Consider the following 19081-nt stretch of genomic DNA (forward strand, 5'->3'; position numbering starts at 1 on the left):
TCTCGGATCTTGTGGACTTTCTCTTCGGCTTCCCGAAGAACATCCGGGCCGAAAACTTGGCTGTCTCCGACTTCTGACCAGTTCAGGGGGATACGGCACTTCCTTCCGTACAAGGCTTCAAAGGGGGCCATCTGTAGGATGGCTTGATAGCTATTGTTGTAGGAGAATTCTGCGTAAGGTAGGCAGTCTTCCCACTTGGATCCGTATTCTAGTACGCATGCTCTAAGCATATCTTCCAGTATCTGGTTTACTCTCTCAGTCTGTCCGTCGGTCTGAGGGTGATAGGCGGTGCTGAAATTTAGGCGAGTGCCTAGTCCTTCATGCACTTTCTGCCAGAACCTTGAGGTGAACTGTGATCCCCTATCTGACACTATCGATTTGGGGGTTCCGTGTAGAGCGACTATTCTGGAGATGTAAAGTTCAGCTAAATTGGGGCCTTGATAGGTGGTTTTGACGGCGATGAAATGGGCAACTTTGGTCAATCTATCGACCACTACCCATATTGAATCATTGCCTTTGCTGGATTTGGGCAGTCCGGTGATAAAGTCCATTCCTACGGAGTCCCATTTCCATTCCGGAATCTGGAGGGGTTGTAACAGTCTGGCGGGTCGTTGATGTTCTGCCTTGACTCTCTGACAGATGTCACACTTAGCGATATAGCTACCGATCTCTCTCTTCATTCCGTGCCACCAAAATTGTTCTTTCAGGTCTTGGTACATCTTGGTACCTCCGGGGTGGATTGAATAAAGGGTGTCATGGGCTTCTTGCAGAATGACTTGTTTCAAGTCAGAGTCCGATGGTACGCAGAGACGTTCTTTGTACCAAAGAACTCCGGCTTCGTCTACGGTGAATCCGGGGGCTTTTCCTGCGGCTATCTGTTTCTTGATTCCGTCAATGCTAGCGTTGTCTTTCTGGGCTTCCTTGATCTGACCAACCAAGGTGGGTTGCAGTTCTATGCTGGCTAGGAATCCTTCACTAACAAGTTCAAGTCTGAACTGTTCAAACTCTTGATGCAAGCTGGGCTGTTCGGTTGCGAGCATGGAGTTCAACTGGCACGGCAGTCGACTCAAAGCATCCGCTACCACATTGGCCTTGCCGGGGTGGTAGTGAATCTCCTTGTCGTAATCCTTGATCAATTCGATCCATCGGCGTTGTCTGATGCGTGTGGTTGACACGTCCGTTGGGAACCCCAAGAGGAAGGTGTGATGCGCACAGCGGCAAGTTTCCCTCAGTAAGAAACCAAGGTTTAATCGAACCAGTAGGAGTCAAGAAGCACGTTGAAGGTTGATGGCGGCGGGATGTAGTGCGGCGCAACACCAGAGATTCCGGCGCCAACGTGGAACCTGCACAACACAACCAAAGTACTTTGCCCCAACGAAACAGTGAGGTTGTCAATCTCACCGGCTTGCTGTAACAAAGGATTAACCGTATTGTGTGGAAGATGATTGTTTGCAGAAAACAGTAGAACAAGTATTGCAGTAGATTGTATTTCAGTATAGATAATTGGACCGGGGTCCACAGTTCACTAGAGGTGTCTCTCCCATAAGATAAACAGCATGTTGGGTGAACAAATTACAGTTGGGCAATTGACAAATAAAGAGGGCATGACCATGCACATACATATTATGATGAGTATAGTGAGATTTAATTGGGCATTACGACAAAGTACATAGACCGCCATCCAACTGCATCTATGCCTAAAAAGTCCACCTTCAGGTTATCATCCGAACCCCTCCGTATTAAGTTGCAAAGCAACAGACAATTGCATTAAGTATGGTGCGTAATGTAATCAACAACTACATCCTTAGACATAGCATCAATGTTTTATCCCTAGTGGCAACAGCACAACACAACCTTAGAACTTTCTCACCGTCCTGTGTCAATGCAGGCATGAACCCACTATCGAGCATAAATACTCCCTCTTGGAGTTACAAGCATCTACTTGGCCAGAGCATCTACTAGTAACGGAGAGCATGCAAGATCATAAACAACACATAGATATAACTTTGATAATCAACATAACAAGTATTCTCTATTCATCGGATCCCAACAAACGCAACATATAGAATTACAGATAGATGATCTTGATCATGTTAGGCAGCTCACAAGATCCGACAATGAAGCACAATGGGGAGAAGACAACCATCTAGCTACTGCTATGGACCCATAGTCCAGGGGTAGACTACTCACACATCACTCCGGAGGCGACCATGGTGGCGTAGAGTCCTCCGGGAGATGATTCCCCTCTCCGGCAGGGTGCCGGAGGCGATCTCCTGGATCCCCCGAGATGGGATCGGCAGCGGCGGCGTCTCTGGAAGGTTTTCCGTATCGTGGCCCTCGGTACTGGGGGTTTCGCAACGGAGGCTTTAAGTAGGCGGAAGGGCAGGTCAGGAGGCGGCACGAGGGCCCCACACCACAGGGTCGCGCGGCCAAGGGGGGGGCCGCGCCGCCCTAGGGTGTGGCTCCCTCGTGGCCCCTCTTCGTCTCCTCTTCGGACTTCTGGAAGCTTCGTGGCAAAATAGGACCCTGGGCGTTGATTTCGTCCAATTCCGAGAATATTTCGTTACTAGGATTTCTGAAACCAAAAACAGCAAAAACAAAGAATCGGCACTTCGGCATCTTGTTAATAGGTTAGTTCCAGAAAATGCACGAATATGACATAAAGTGTGCATAAAACATGTAGATAACATCAATAATGTGGCATGGAACATAAGAAATTATCGATACGTCGGAGACGTATCAGCATCCCCAAGCTTAGTTCTGCTCGTCCCGAGCAGGTAAAATGATAACACAGATAATTTCTGGAGTGACATGCCATCATAACCTTGATCATACTATTTGTAAAGCATATGTAGTGAATGCAGCGATCAAAACAATGTATATGACATGAGTAAACAAGTGAATCATATAGCAAAGACTTTTCATGAATAGGACTTCAAGACAAGCATCAATAAGTCTTGCATAAGAGTTAACTCATAAAGCAATAATTCAAAGTAAAAGCATTGAAGCAACACAAAGGAAGATTAAGTTTCAGCGGTTGCTTTCAACTTGTAACATGTATATCTCATGGATAATTGTCAACATAGAGTAATATAATAAGTGCAATAAGCAAGTATGTAGGAATCAATGCACAGTTCACACAAGTGTTTGCTTCTTGAGGTGGAGAGAAATAGGTGAACTGACTCAACATTGAAAGTAAAAGAATGGTCCTCCACAGAGGAAAAGCATCGATTGCTATATTTGTGCTAGAGCTTTGAATTTGAAAACATGAAACAATTTTGTCAACGGTAGTAATAAAGCATATGTATCATGTAAATTATATCTTACAAGTTGCAAGCCTCATGCATAGTGTACTAATAGTGCCCGCACCTTGTCCTAATTAGCTTGGACTACCGGATCATCACAATGCACATGTTTTAACCAAGTGTCACAAAGGGGTACCTCTATGCCGCCTGTACAAAGGTCTAAGGAGAAAGCTCGCATTGGATTTCTCGCTATTGATTATTCTCAACTTAGACATCCATACCGGGACAACATAGACAACAGATAATGGACTCCTCTTTTATGCATAAGCATGTAACAACAATTAATAATTTTCTCATATGAGATTGAGGATATTTGTCCAAAACTGAAACTTCCACCATGGATCATGGCTTTAGTTAGCGGCCCAATGTTCTTCTCTAACAATATGCATGCTTAATCATAAGGTGGTAGATCTCTCTTACTTCAGACAAGACGAACATGCATAGCAACTCACATGAAATTTAACAAAGAATAGTTGATGGCGTCCCCAGTGAACATGGTTATCGCACAACAAGCAACTTAATAAGAGATAAAGTGCATAAGTACATATTCAATACCACAATAGTTTTTAAGCTATTTGTCCCATGAGCTATATATTGCAAAGGTGAATGATGGAATTTTAAAGGTAGCACTCAAGCAATTTACTTTGGAATGGCGGAAAATACCATGTAGTAGGTAGGTATGGTGGACACAAATGGCATAGTGGTTGGCTCAAGTATTTTGGATGCATGAGAAGTATTCCCTCTCGATACAAAGCTTAGGCTAGCAAGGCTTATTTGAAACAAACACAAGGATGAACCGGTGCAGCAAAACTCACATAAAAGACATATTGAAAACATTATAAGACTCTACACCGTCTTCCTTGTTGTTCAAACTCAATACTAGAAATTATCTAGACCTTAGAGAAACCAAATATGCAAACCAAATTTTAACATGCTCTATGTATTTCTTCATTAATAGGTGCAAAGCATATGATGCAAGAGATTAAACATGAGCACAACAATTGCCAAGTATCACATTACCCAAGACATTTATAGCAATTACTACATGTATCATTTTCCAATTCCAACCATATAACAATTTAACGAAGGAGAAACTTCGCCATGAATACTATGAGTAGAAACTAAGGACATACTTGTCCATATGCTACAGCGGAGCGTGTCTCTCTCCCATAAAGTGAATGCTAGGATCCATTTTATTCAAACAAAACAAAAAACAAAAACAAACCGACGCTCCAAGCAAAGCACATAAGATGTGATGGAATAAAAATATAGTTTCAGGTGAGGAACCTGATAATGTTGTCGATGAAGAAGGGGATGCCTTGGGCATCCCCAAGCTTAGACGCTTGAGTCTTCTTGATATATGCAGGGGTGAACCACCGGGGCATCCCCAAGCTTAGAGCTTTCACTCTCCTTGATCATGTTGCATCATACTCCTCTCTTGATCCTTGAAAACTTCCTCCACACCAAACTTAGAACAACTCATTAGAGGGTTAGCGACAATAAAAATTAACATATTCAGAGGTGACACAATCATTCTTAACACTTCTGGACATTGCATAAAGCTACTGGACATTAGTGGATCAAAGAAATTCATCCAACATAGCAAAAGAGGCAATGCGAAATAAAAGGCAGAATCTGTCAAAACAGAACAGTTCGTATTGACGAATTTTATTAGGCCACCAGACTTGATCAAATGAAAATGCTCAAATTGAATGAAAGTTGCGTACATATCTGAGGATCATGCACGTAAATTGGCTTAATTTTCTGAGCTACCTACAGGGAGGTAAACCCAGATTCGTGACAGCAAAGAAATCTGGAACTGCGCAGTAATCCAAATCTAGTACTTACTTTTCTATCAACGGCTTTACTTGGCACAACAAAACACTAAACTAAGATAAGGAGAGGTTGCTACAGTAGTAAACAACTTCCAAGACACAAAATAAAAACAAAGTACTGTAGGTAAAAACATGGGTTGTCTCCCATAAGCGCTTTTCTTTAACGCCTTTCAGCTAGGCGCAGAAAGTGTGTATCAAGTATTATCAAGAGACGAAGTGTCAACATCATAATTTGTTCTCATAATAGAATCAAAAGGTAACTTCATTCTCTTTCTAGGGAAGTGTTCCATACCTTTCTTGAGAGGAAATTGATATTTTATATTACCTTCCTTCATATCAATGATAGCACCAACAGTTCGAAGAAAAGGTCTTCCCAATATAATGGGACAAGATGCATTGCATTCAATATCCAAGACAACAAAATCAACGGGGACAAGGTTATTGTTAACGGTAATACGAACATTATTAACTTTCCCCAAAGGTTTCTTTGTAGAATGATCAGCAAGATTAACATCCAAATAACAATTTTTCAGCGGTGGCAAGTCAAGCATATTATAAATTTTCTTAGGCATAACAGAAATACTTGCACCAAGATCACATAAAGCATTACAATCAAAATCTTTAACCTTCATTTTAATGATGGGCTCCCAACCATCCTCTAGCTTTCTAGGAATAGAGGCTTCGCGCTCTAGTTTCTCTTCTCTAGCTTTTATGAGAGCATTTGTAATATGTTGTGTGAAAGCCAAATTTATAGCACTAGCATTAGGACTTTTAGCAAGTTTTTGCAAGAACTTTATAACTTCAGAGATGTGGCAATCATCAAAATTCAAACCATTATAATCTAAAGCAATGGGATCATCATCCCCAATGTTGGAAAAAATTTCAGCAGTTTTATCACAGGCAGTTTAATGCAGTTTTAGCGGTTTCAGGCAGGTTTCTCGCTTTGCATTAGAAGTGGAAACATTGCTAACACCAATTCTTTTATTATTAATAGTAGGAGGTGCAGCAACATGTGTAGCATTAGCATTACTAGTGGTGGTAATAGTCCAAACTTTAGCTACATTCTTCTCTTTAGCTAGTTTTTCATTTTCTTCTCTATCCCACCTAGCACGCAGTTCAGCCATTAATCTTATATTCTCATTAATTCTAACTTGGATGGCATTTGCTGTAGTAACAATTTTATTATGATGATTCTCATTAGGCATAACTTTCGATTTCAAAAGATCAACATCAGCAGCAAGACTATCGACTTTAGAAGCAAGTATATCAATTTTCCCAAGCTTTTCTTCAACAGATTTGTTAAAAGCAGTTTGTGTACTAATAAATTCTTTAAGCATAGCTTCAAGTCCAGGGGGTGAACTCTTATTATTGTTGTAAGAATTCCCATAAGAATTACCATAGCCGTTGCTATTATTATAAGGATATGGCCTATAGTTGTTACTAGAATTGTTCCGGTAAGCATTGTTGTTGAAATTATTATTTTTAATGAAGTTTACATCAACATGTTCTTCTTGTGCAACCAATGAAGCTAACGGAACATTATTAGGATCAATATTAGTCCTATCATTCACAAGCATAGACATAATAGCATCAATCTTATAACTCAAGGAAGAGGTTTCTTCGACAGAATTTACCTTCTTACCTTGTGGAGCTCTTTCCGTGTGCCATTCAGAGTAGTTGATCATCATATTATCAAGAAGCTTTGTTGCTTCACCAAGAGTGATGGATATAAAGGTACCTCCAGCAGCTGAATCCAATAAATTCCGCGAAGAAAAATTTAGTCCTGCATAGAAGGTTTGGATGATCATCCAAGTAGTCAGTCCATGGGTTGGGCAATTTTTAACCAAAGATTTCATTCTTTCCCAAGCTTGAGCAACATGTTCAGTATCTAATTGTTTAAAATTCATTATGCTACTCCTCAAAGATATAATTTTAGCAGGGGGATAATATCTACCAATAAAAGCATCCTTGCATTTAGTCCATGAATCAATACTATTCTTAGGCAGAGATAGCAACCAATCTTTAGCTCTTCCTCTTAATGAGAAAGGGAACAATTTTAATTTTATAATGTCACCATCTACATCTTTATATTTTTGGATTTCACATAGTTCAACAAAGTTATTGAGATGGGAAGCAGCATCATCAGAACTAACACCAGAAAATTGCTCTCGCATAACAAGATTCAGTAAAGCAGGTTTAATTTCAAAGAATTCTGTTGTAGTAGCAGGTGGAGCAATAGGTGTGCATAAGAAATCATTATTATTTGTGGTTGTGAAGTCACACAACTTAGTATTTTCAGGGTTGGCCATTTTAGCAACAGTAAATAAATCAAACTAGATAAAGTAAATGCAAGTAACTAATTTTTTTGTGTTTTTGATATAGCAAACAAGATAGCAAATGAAGTAAAACTAGCAACTAATTTTCTTGTATTTTGATTTAGTGCAGCAAACAAAGTAGTAAATAAAACTAAGCAAGACAAAAACAAAGTAAAGAGATTGAGAAGTGGAGACTCCCCTTGCAGCGTGTCTTGATCTCCCCGGCAACGGCGCCAGAAATTTGCTTGATGCGTGTGGTTGACACGTCCGTTGGGAACCCCAAGAGGAAGGTGTGATGCGCACAGCGGCAAGTTTCCCTCAGTAAGAAACCAAGGTTTAATCGAACCAGTAGGAGTCAAGAAGCACGTTGAAGGTTGATGGCGGCGGGATGTAGTGCGGCGCAACACCAGAGATTCCGGCGCCAACGTGGAACCTGCACAACACAACCAAAGTACTTTGCCCCAACGAAACAGTGAGGTTGTCAATCTCACCGGCTTGCTGTAACAAAGGATTAACCGTATTGTGTGGAAGATGATTGTTTGCAGAAAACAGTAGAACAAGTATTGCAGTAGATTGTATTTCAGTATAGAGAATTGGACCGGGGTCCACAGTTCACTAGAGGTGTCTCTCCCATAAGATAAACAGCATGTTGGGTGAACAAATTACAGTTGGGCAATTGACAAATAAAGAGGGCATGACCATGCACATACATATTATGATGAGTATAGTGAGATTTAATTGGGCATTACGACAAAGTACATAGACCGCCATCCAACTGCATCTATGCCTAAAAAGTCCACCTTCGAGTTATCATCCGAACCCCTCCGGTATTAAGTTGCAAAGCAACAGACAATTGCATTAAGTATGGTGCGTAATGTAATCAACAACTACATCCTTAGACATAGCATCAATGTTTTATCCCTAGTGGCAACAGCACAACACAACCTTAGAACTTTCTGTCACTATCCCAGGTGTCAATGCAGGCATGAACCCACTATCGAGCATAAATACTCCCTCTTGGAGTTACAAGCATCTACTTGGCCAGAGCATCTACTAGTAACGGAGAGCATGCAAGATCATAAACAACACATAGATATAACTTTGATAATCAACATAACAAGTATTCTCTATTCATCGGATCCCAACAAACGCAACATATAGAATTACAGATAGATGATCTTGATCATGTTAGGCAGCTCACAAGATCCGACAATGAAGCACAATGGGGAGAAGACAACCATCTAGCTACTGCTATGGACCCATAGTCCAGGGGTAGACTACTCACACATCACTCCGGAGGCGACCATGGCGGCGTAGAGTCCTCCGGGAGATGATTCCCCTCTCCGGCAGGGTGCCGGAGGCGATCTCCTGGATCCCCCGAGATGGGATCGGCGGCGGCGGCGTCTCTGGAAGGTTTTCCGTATCGTGGCTCTCGGTACTGGGGGTTTCGCAACGGAGGCTTTAAGTAGGCGGAAGGGCAGGTCAGGAGGCGGCACAAGGGCCCCACACCACAGGGCCGCGCGGCCAAGGGGGGGGGCCGCGCCGCCCTAGGGTGTGGCCCCCTCGTGGCCCCTCTTCATCTCCTCTTCGGACTTCTGGAAGCTTCGTGGCAAAATAGGACCCTGGGCGTTGATTTCGTCCAATTCCGAGAATATTTCGTTACTAGGATTTCTGAAACCAAAAACAGCAGAAAACAAAGAATCGGCACTTCGGCATCTTGTTAATAGGTTAGTTCCAGAAAATGCACGAATATGACATAAAGTGTGCATAAAACATGTAGATAACATCAATAATGTGGCATGGAACATAAGAAATTATCGATACGTCGGAGACGTATCATTGTCTCATGTTCAACTCTTTCTGGGTGAATATGTATTTGAGGCTTTTGTGGTCAGAGTAGATCTCGCATCGATTACCCATGAGGTAATGACGCCAAACTTTCAAGGCTAAGACCACGGCTGCAAGCTCGAGGTCATGGGTTGGGTAGTTCTATTCATGTTGCTTGAGTTGTCTTGAAAGGTAGGATACAACCTTGCCTTCTTGCATAAGCACGCATCCAAGTCCAGTCTTGGAGGCGTCGCAATATACGTCAAAGGGCTTTGCGATATCTGGCATGATCAGGATTGGGGCTGTTGTCAGTCTACTCTTGAGCTGTTGAAAGCTCTCTTCGCATTTGTCGGTCCACTCAAACTTTCTGTCCTTTTTCAGCAGTTGGGTCATTGGTCGAGCGATGCTCGAAAAACCTTCTACAAATCTGCGGTAGTATCCGGCTAATCCAAGAAAAGCGCGGACCTCGGTTTGTGTGGTTGGGGCTTGCCATTCCATAACAGTTTTGATTTTGGCGGGATCTACGGCAATTCCTCCGGCAGACAAGATGTGTCCGAGGAATCCAACTTCTTCCAGCCAAAACTCACACTTGCTAAACTTGGCATACAACTTGTGCTGTCTAAGGGTTTCTAGGACAATCTCCAAATGCTGTTCATGTTCCTCTTCGGACTTGGAGTATACGAGAATGTCGTCGATGAAAACAACGACAAACTTGTCCAAAAAGTTCATGAAGATCTTATTCATGAGATTCATGAAATAAGCGGGGGCATTGGTCAGTCCAAACGACATGACGTTGTACTCATACAACCCATATCTGGTGGTAAAGGCAGTTTTTGGAATGTCGGTGGCTCGGATCTTCAGTTGATGGTATCCAGTTCTAAGATCAATCTTGGAGAAAACTCGGGATCCGGTGAGTTGGTCAAACAAGTCTTCGATCTTGGGTAAGGGGTATTTGTTTTTGATGGTGACATCGTTAAGCTTACGATAGTCCGTGCATAAACGATTTGCACCATCTTTCTTGTCTACAAACAAGACGGGGGATCTCTAGGGGGATGCACTTGGTCTAATCAAACCTTTGGCTAACATGTCATCTATTTGCTTCTTCAGCTCCACAAGCTCGGTTGCGTTCATGCTGTAAGCTCTCTGGGCTATGGGTCCAATTCCGGGGATTAACGCGATGATAAACTCGATATCCCGATCCGGGGGCATACCGGGTAGATCATCCGGAAACACATCAGGGTAGCGACAAACGACCCTGATTTGATCCAGAGTTGGCTTGGATACACTTTGGTTGCAGGTGAATTTTCTTGGTAGTTTCTCAGAGACGTGCTCAACTACGATACCGGTGCTGCTAGTCATGGTGATGGCTTTCTTGGCACAGTCTATCATTCCGTTGTGCTTGGACATCCAGTCCATTCCTAGGACAACTTCCAAACCTTTGGTTCCAAGTATGATTAGATTTGCAAAGAAATCTACATCATGGATTTTGATTGGCACATTTTTGCAAAATTTTCTGGCTTTGGTGGTTGATCCGGGGATTTGAACTATCATAACATGCTTCAAACTGAGGGGTTGAATTTTACTTGTTGATGCAAAGTCTTCGGTGACAAAAGAATGAGATGCTCCGGAATCAAACAACACTCTGGCAGGGATGTGGTTGACAGAAAACATACCCAGTACAACATCTGGTGCTTCCTGGGCTTCTTCAGCGTTCATGTGGTAGAGGCGGCCGTTGCGGTTGTTGGGGTTGTTGGGGGCGAACTTCTTGCCGGTGGAGACACGGCGTTGCTGCTGAGCAGGTGCAGCGGTGTTGCCGGCGAGCTTGGCAAGACGCTTGGGACACTCGTTGGAGTAGTGCCCCACTACACCACACTCATAACAAGTGATAGTGGTCTTGTCTTGCTTGTTCGCAACGGGAACGGCATTGCTTCCGGTTCTGGGAGTGGTGTTGGTGTTGGTGTTGTTGTTGTTAGGGGCTCGGGGTGGAGCGCGGTTGTAGTAGTAGTTGTTGTAGTGGTTGTTGTAGCCTCCTGGCTTGGAGTTTCCTCCACTCCGGTTCTGATAACCGGGGCGAGAGTTCTGCATCTGGGGTTTGTTGTTTCTCGGAGTGAAACCTCCGCTTGAGCTAGGGCAAAACTTCTGGGGGTGGCTTGATCCACTCTGATTCGCCATGCGGCGCTTGCGGTTCTCATTGGCTTGGTTTAACTTGCCCTCCATCTGGATGGCGGAGTCGACAAGGGCTTCAAGGTCGGCGAAGGGGATGTTGACGAGGACAGTCTGCATCTCATCATGCAGTCCGTTCAGGAATCTCTCCTTCCTCTTCTCAACGGTGTCGGTCTCATCAGGGGCATACCTTGACAAAGTGAGAAACTTGTCGCGGTATTCAACCACCGTCATGCGACCTTGTTTCAGCTCACGGAATTCATCCCTCATCTTCTTGATAAGACCCGGGGGTACATGGTACTTGCTGAACTTGAGTTTGAAATCCTCCCAAGTCATGAATTGACCTCCGTTCATGGCACGGGTGCTTGTCCACCAAGCGCGGGCTGGTCCAGCGAGATAGTGAGTGGCGAACAGGACTTTCTCGTTGGCTTCCACTCCGGCTACCTCCAGATTGTTCTCCATAGTCTGGAGCCAATCGTCGGCGTCGAGGGGCTCCTCGGTCTTGCTAAACACCGGAGGGTTGGTGTTTTGGAAGTTCTTGAGCTTGGATCCGGGGTGGTCATGATTTCCATGGCCTTGGTTGGCGATGTTCTGCAAGGCGATGAGGTTGGCTTGGCGTTCAGCTCTTTCGGTTTCCCGGTCTGCAAGCATGGTTTGCAGTAGTTGCAGCATCGCGTCGTTGGTGCGATTTGGAGGGGTCATCTGAAGATGTAGAAGAGTATGAGATAAGAGGGAACATTCTATGGTTCATTTTGGTTAAGTTTGAAAACAATTTGAAAACTTGTAATCTTTTCATGACAAACATAACATTCATTCATTCATGCAACACATAGTACAAACTACACACATACTCCAATGGTTTTAAGAACCATTCTCATGCTACGATACAAGGGACGGGATACAACTCACACCTACTATAAGTGAACTAGTGCAACTACTCCTCATCATCGACATCGATCGGGACGTAGTCGTCGGGTCCTGCCTCCAGGAACTCGTAGTCCTCCTCCTCGGTGTTTGATACGTCTCCGACGTATCGATAATTTCTTATGTTCCATGCCACATTATTGATGTTATCTACATGTTTTATGCACACTTTATGTCATATTCGTGCATTTTCTGGAACTAACCTATTAACAAGATGCCGAAGTGCCGATTCTTTGTTTTCTGCTGTTTTTGGTTTCAGAAATCCTAGTAAGGAAATATTCTCGGAATTGGACGAAATCAAAGCCCAGGGGCCTATTTTCTCACGAAGCTTCCAGAAGTCCGAAGGAGAGACGAAGAGGGGCCACGGAGGGGCCACACTATAGGGCGGCGCGGCCCCCCCCTTGGCCGCGCCGGCCTGTGGTGTGGGGCCCCCGTGCCGCCTCTTGACCTGCCCTTTCGCCTATAAAAAGACTCCGTGACGAAAACCCCAGTACCGAGAACCACGATACGGAAAACCTTCCAGAGACGCCGCCGCCGCCGATCCCATCTCGGGGGATCCAGGAGATCGCCTCCGGCACCCTGCCGGAGAGGGGAATCATCTCCCGGAGGACTCTACGCCGTCATGGTCGCCTCCGGTGTGATGTGTGAGTAGTCTACCCCTGGACTATGGGTCCATAGCAGTAGCTAGATGGTTGTCTTCTCCCCATTGTGCTATCATTGTCGGATCTTGTGAGCTGCCTAACATGATCAAGATCATCTATCTGTAATTCTATATGTTGCGTTTGTTGGGATCCGATGAATAGAGAATACTTGTTATGTTGATTATCAAAGCTATGCTTATGTGTTGTTTATGATCTTGCATGCTCTCCGTTATTAGTAGATGCTCTGGCCAAGTTGATGCTAGTAACTCCAAGAGGGAGTATTTATGCTCGATAGTGGGTTCATGCCTCTGTGAATCTGGAGGAGTGACAAGAACCACTAAGGTTATGGATGTGCTGTTGCCACTAGGGATAAAACATTAGTGCTATGTTCAAGGATGTAGTCACTAGTTACATTACGCGCAATATTTAATGCAATTGTCTGTTGTTAGCAACTTAATACTGGAGGGGGTTCGGATGATAACCTGAAGGTGGACTTTTTAGGCATAGATGCAGTTGGATGACGGTCTATGTACTTTGTCGTAATGCCCAATTAAATCTCACTATACTCATCATGATATGTATGTGCATGGTCATGCCCTCTTTATTTGTCAATTGCCCAACTGTAATTTGTTCACCCAACATGCTGTTCGTCTTATGGGAGAGACACCTCTAGTGAACTGTGGACCCCGGTCCAATTCTCTATACTGAAATACAATCTACTGCAATACTTGTTCTACTGTTTTCTGCAAACAATCATCTTCCACACAATACGGTTAATCCTTTGTTACAGCAAGCCGGTGAGATTGACAACCTCACTGTTTCGTTGGGGCAAAGTACTTTGGTTGTGTTGTGCAGGTTCCACGTTGGCGCCGGAATCCCTGGTGTTGCGCCGCACTACATCCCGCCGCCATCAACCTTCAACGTGCTTCTTGGCTCCTCCTGGTTCGATAAACCTTGGTTTCTTTCTGAGGGAAAACTTGCTGCTGTGCGCATCATACCTTCCTCTTGGGGTTCCCAACGAACGTGTGAGTTATACGCCATCAAGCTCTTTTTCTGGCGCCATTGCCGGGGAGATCAAGACACGCTGCAAGGGGAGTCTCCACTTCTCAATCTCTTTACTTTGTTTTTGTCTTGCTTAGTTTTATTTACTACTTTGTTTGCTGCACTAAATCAAAATACAAAAAAATTAGTTGCTAGTTTTACTTTATTTGCTATCTTGTTTGCTATATCAAAAACACAAAAAAATTAGTTTACTTGCATTTACTTTATCTAGTTTGCTTTATTTACTGCTACTAAAATGAGTAATCCTGAAGTTGAAGTTCGCACGTTTAAGCAACGAGGGGGAGAATGTTTGAGAGATGCTTGGTATAGAATTAGCGATGCTCATAATAGATGCACTAAGAAGCACTCCACCATTATTTTACTCAGGAATTTTTATGCTGGTATATCTAGCTGGAATAGATATGTTCTTGATAGTCTCGCAAAAGGTGACTTCCTAAGTACTCCTGCATTAGAAGCTAGTTGCATTATTGAGAGCTTATTTGGAATACCCCCTGTTGATAAAGTTAAAACTGAAATCTCTCTTGAAGATGTTATGAAAAAATTGGAAACCATAGAGAAAAATTTTCCAAGTATTGAAGCTAAATTGGAAATATTACTTGATAAAACTGATGAACTTGATAAATCCTTAGGAGGAATTGATGAAAGAATTAGTGTCCTAGGAACTAATGCTGACCATGATGATCAAATCAATAGGATTGATGAACTTGAAAAAGCTATGGGAACCTTGGGTTCAACATTTTCTTCTCTTAAATATAAGGAGAAAGCTTATGTGGGTAAGGAGCAAAAGTTTATGTATGTCTCTAAAGTGCCTAGACCAAAGAAGTATTATTATAGACCTAAAATTGACAAAGCCCTTAGTACCACTATGGATGGGGGAGCTCATGATAACGATGCACCATCTCTTGATAATACTTGATACACACTTTCTGCGCCTAGCTGAAAGGCGTTAAAGAAAAGCGCTTATGGGAGACAACCCATGTTTTTACCTACAGTACTTTGTTTTTATTTTGTGTCTTGGAAGTTGTTTACTACTGTAGCAACCTCTCCTTATCTTAGTTTTGTGTTTTGTTGTGCCAAGTTAAGCCGTTGATAGAAAAGTAAGTACTAGATTTGGATTACTGCACAGTTCCAGATTTCTTTCCTGTCACGAATCTGGGTCCACCTCCCTGTAGGTAACTCAGAAAATTAAGACAATTTACGTGCATGATCCTCAGATATGTACGCAACTTTCATTCAATTTGAGAATTTTCATTTGAGCAAGTCTGGTGCCATTTTAAAATTCATCAATACGAACTGTTCTGTTTTGACAGATTCTGCCTTTTATTTCGCATTGCCTCTTTCGCTATGTTGGATGAATTTCTTTGATCCACTAATGTCCAGTAGCATTATGCAATGTCCAGAAGTGTTAAGAATGATTGTGTCACCTCTGAATATGTCAATTTATAATGTGCACTAACCCTCTAATGAGTTGTTTCGAGTTTGGTGTGGAGGAAGTTTTCAAGGATCAAGAGAGGAGTATGATGCAACATGATCAAGGAGAGTGAAAGCTCTAAGCTTGGGGATGCACCCGGTGGTTCACCCCTGCATATTATAAGAAGACTCAAGCGTCTAAGCTTGGGGATGCCCAAGGCATCCCCTTCTTCATCGACAACATTATCAGGTTCCTCCCCTGAAACTATATTTTTATTCCATCACATCTTATGTGCTTTTTCTTGGAGCGTCGGTTTGTTTTTGTTTTTGTTTTGTTTGAATAAAATGGATCCTAGCATTCACTTTATGGGAGAGAGACACGCTCCACTGTAGCATATGGACAAGTATGTCCTTGGTTTCTACTCATAGTATTCATGGCGAAGTTTCTCCTTCGTTAAATTGTTATATGGTTGGAATTGGAAAATGATACATGTAGTAATTGCTATAAATGTTTTGGGTAATGTGATACTTGGCAATTGTTGTGCTCATGATTAAGCTCTTGCATCATATGCTTTGCACCCATTAATGAAGAAATACATAGAGCATGCTAAAATTTGGTTTGCATATTTGGTTTCTCTAAGGTCTAGATAATTTCTAGTATTGAGTTTGAACAACAAGGAAGACGGTGTAGAGTCTTATAATGTTTTCAATATGTCTTTTATGTGAGTTTTGCTGCACCGGTTCATCCTTGTGTTTGTTTCAAATAAGCCTTGCTAGCCTAAACCTTGTATCGAGAGGGAATACTTCTCATGCATCCAAAATACTTGAGCCAACCACTATGCCATTTGTGTCCACCATACCTACCTATACTACATGGTATTTTCCGCCATTCCAAAGTAAATTGCTTGAGTGCTACCTTTAAAATTCCATCATTCACCTTTGCAATATATAGCTCATGGGACAAATAGTTTAAAAACTATTGTGGTATTGAATATGTAATTATGCACTTTATCTCTTATTAAGTTGCTTGTTGTGCGATAACCATGTTTACTGGGGACGCCATCAACTATTCATTGTTGAATTTCATGTGAGTTGCTATGCATGTTCGTCTTGTCTGAAGTAAGGGCGATCTACACTGAGTTGAATGGTTTGAGCATGCATATTGTGAGAGAAGAACATTGGGCCGCTAACTAAAGCCATGATCCATGGTGGAAGTTTCAGTTTTGGACAAACATCCTCAAATCTCTAATGAGAAAAGAATTAATGGTTGTTGTTACATGCTTATGCATAAAAGAGGAGTCCATTATCTGTTGTCTATGTTGTCCCGGTATGGATGTCTAAGTTGAAGAATAATCAATAGCGAGAAATCCAATGCGAGCTTTCTCCTTAGACCTTTGTACAGGCGGCATAGAGGTACCCCTTTGTGACACTTGGTAAAAACAATGCATTGTGATGATCCGGTAGTCCAAGCTAATTAGGACAAGGTGCGGGCACTATTGGTACACTATGCATGAGGCTTGCAACTTATAAGATATAATTTACATGATGCATATGCTTTATTGAGAGTGGATTCTGTGACCGGGTGTATACGTGAGCACGCGGTCATCACCGTTGGATCTGGTCCACCACCGTTGGATTCAGCCTGTCAACAAACAGCGACTAACGGTTCTGTGAACTTTTGCTCCGTGTAAGGCCCAGCAGTCGCTAGCATGCATGCTTGAGTAGCAACAACCAAACGTGTGGGACCCGCTTGAGTAGCAACAACCAAATGAGCTTACGTTGGCTCGATTTGGAGCCTGTCTGCTCAGGAATGAATTAAAACAAAATAAGCTTGGATCAATTGCTGGATCCATTTCGCTAGTACGCACTGCACAGTGTTTGAAGATTTTCTCCATGCATTCCATCGGTTCTCCATGAATTAGTAGACGAAAATCAGTACTGTTTTGGTGTTCATCACTTCAGCACAGGAAAAAGTTGAATTATATTGTATTGACCATTATGTGAGACCGAGACCAATCACACATAAAGTCCATCGAAACAAAGAGATCCCAGCTCGAAAATGGAAGAAAACTCACTTCCAGAGAAATCCAATGTCGGCAAACCTGCTGCAGATTACACCTCCGGCCATACTCCGCGGCGGCGGATTGAGCTGCCGCTCTGTCTAACGTACTGTACATGCGATTTTGGGGGATCAGTAGCTCAATGGGCGGCGGATTGAGCTGCCCGGATCTCGGCACGATGAAGCGGTCGCTCGCTGGGCGAAGGTTGGCCCGCTCCTTCAGAAGCTGCTCCTCGCCGGGCCGCTCCTGCGCTGGCGCAACCCACCGCCACCAGCCCTGTCCAACCTCACCATGTCGGTGGTACCAGCGGTAGCCGGTGCTGCTACCAACAGCCGCCGACCCTGCTACCAGCGGTCTTCGGTGCTGCTACCAACGTCGCATTTCCACCAGCAGCTACTACAGCTGCCGTCAATGGCCGCATTGCAGTTCCAGCGTTGCCCAAGAAGAGCTTTACTTCCTCCTTGGCATCCTTTTCAATCGGGAACCTGCCGCCGCAGCCGACGACTACAGCTCTTTTTGCAACTTTATCTGCTTCCACTGAGAGCCCAAGCGCGTCCAGGGCCTTGAGCATGTAGTGGACATCCTCGCTGTTCAACAGGTTATCCACAACCGTTGTTCCCTGATGAGCAAAAGCCAGTTAATGATCAGCAAGAGATGACAGCGAAGCAAAGCAGTTTCAATTGCTTATCGTACTGCAAATAAGTTGACAGGGCATGCTGCACTATAATATTCCGATGAGTGGAAAGTGAATAAACTGACTTTTGCTCATCCAAGGCCACATATAATATTGATCCAACTAACTACATAATTCTAACGATTCGATGAACGAATATAGGAATTGGCTACTAAGAAGAGTAACCTTGAACTAAATCCTACGGCTAGATCGTTTTAAGTAAAAAGAAAAAAATCTTATGATCTCACGAGCACCTAGCATGATAAGGTGCTCCTAAACCATCTCGGCACCCAATTCACACAAAGGGGAGAAGTAGGGAGAGGGGCTTTGTCTGCTTGTTTTCTCACCTCGAACAAGGCGGAGAGGAGAAGGATCCGGTTGGAGAGCGACTTGGAGCCGGGCAGCTGCACGGCGCCGGAGATCTCCCGGATGGGCTGCAGCACGACCTTCTCCAGAGCACCGCCCCGCCACGGCACCGCAGACGCATCCCGCGAGCCGGGCGCGCCGGCATCCGGAGGCGGCGCGAGAAGGCGGAGGAGGCCGGGGCGGCGGCGGCGCGGTCGAGCGTGGTCGGGCGAGCAGGCCTCCGGCGGGGAGAGGAGCAGCAGCGCGCGGTCGGATGGGCGGCACGGCCGCATCCGGACAGCGCGGGGCCGCGGTCGGAGATGGGCGGCGAGCCAGAGGGCGGGCAGCAGCAGAGCTGGCGGCGCTCGACGATTTGGTGTGGCCGGGCGGCACGACGGCAGCGCGACGCGAAACACGGGCGGCGTCGTCCGTCCTGGACCGCCTCGGCCAGGACTGGGGAAGAGGGAGCCGCTGCGTACGGTTGAAGACAGGGATAAAGGGCGAGCTCGATGGTTGGCCAT

The 19081-nt window shown here is 44.0% G+C and overlaps 1 protein-coding gene across 1 annotated transcript; it reads right to left on the reverse strand.

Moving 5' to 3' along the window:
* Positions 1-17864: 17864 nt before the first annotated feature.
* Positions 17865-19081, reverse strand: LOC127318330 (uncharacterized). The gene is made up of 2 exons (XM_051348800.2): positions 18563-19081; positions 17865-18161 (listed from the first exon to the last, which is right to left on the reverse strand). Exons 1-2 carry the CDS (start codon positions 19079-19081, stop codon positions 17865-17867), a joined length of 816 nt encoding a protein of 271 aa, XP_051204760.2.

This window comes from Lolium perenne, chromosome 3 (genome assembly GCF_019359855.2).
Source record: "Lolium perenne isolate Kyuss_39 chromosome 3, Kyuss_2.0, whole genome shotgun sequence".
Lineage (NCBI taxonomy): Eukaryota > Viridiplantae > Streptophyta > Magnoliopsida > Poales > Poaceae > Lolium > Lolium perenne.

Excerpts from the sequence above, each read along its gene's own strand:
- LOC127318330 (XM_051348800.2), bottom strand. The coding sequence starts at position 19,081 with ATGGCCAACCATCGAGCTCGCCCTTTATCCCTGTCTTCAACCGTACGC. Across the intron at positions 18,162-18,562 it reads TCCTCTCCGCCTTGTTCGAG|GGAACAACGGTTGTGGATAA; the intron begins GTGAGAAAACAA and ends TTTGCTCATCAG.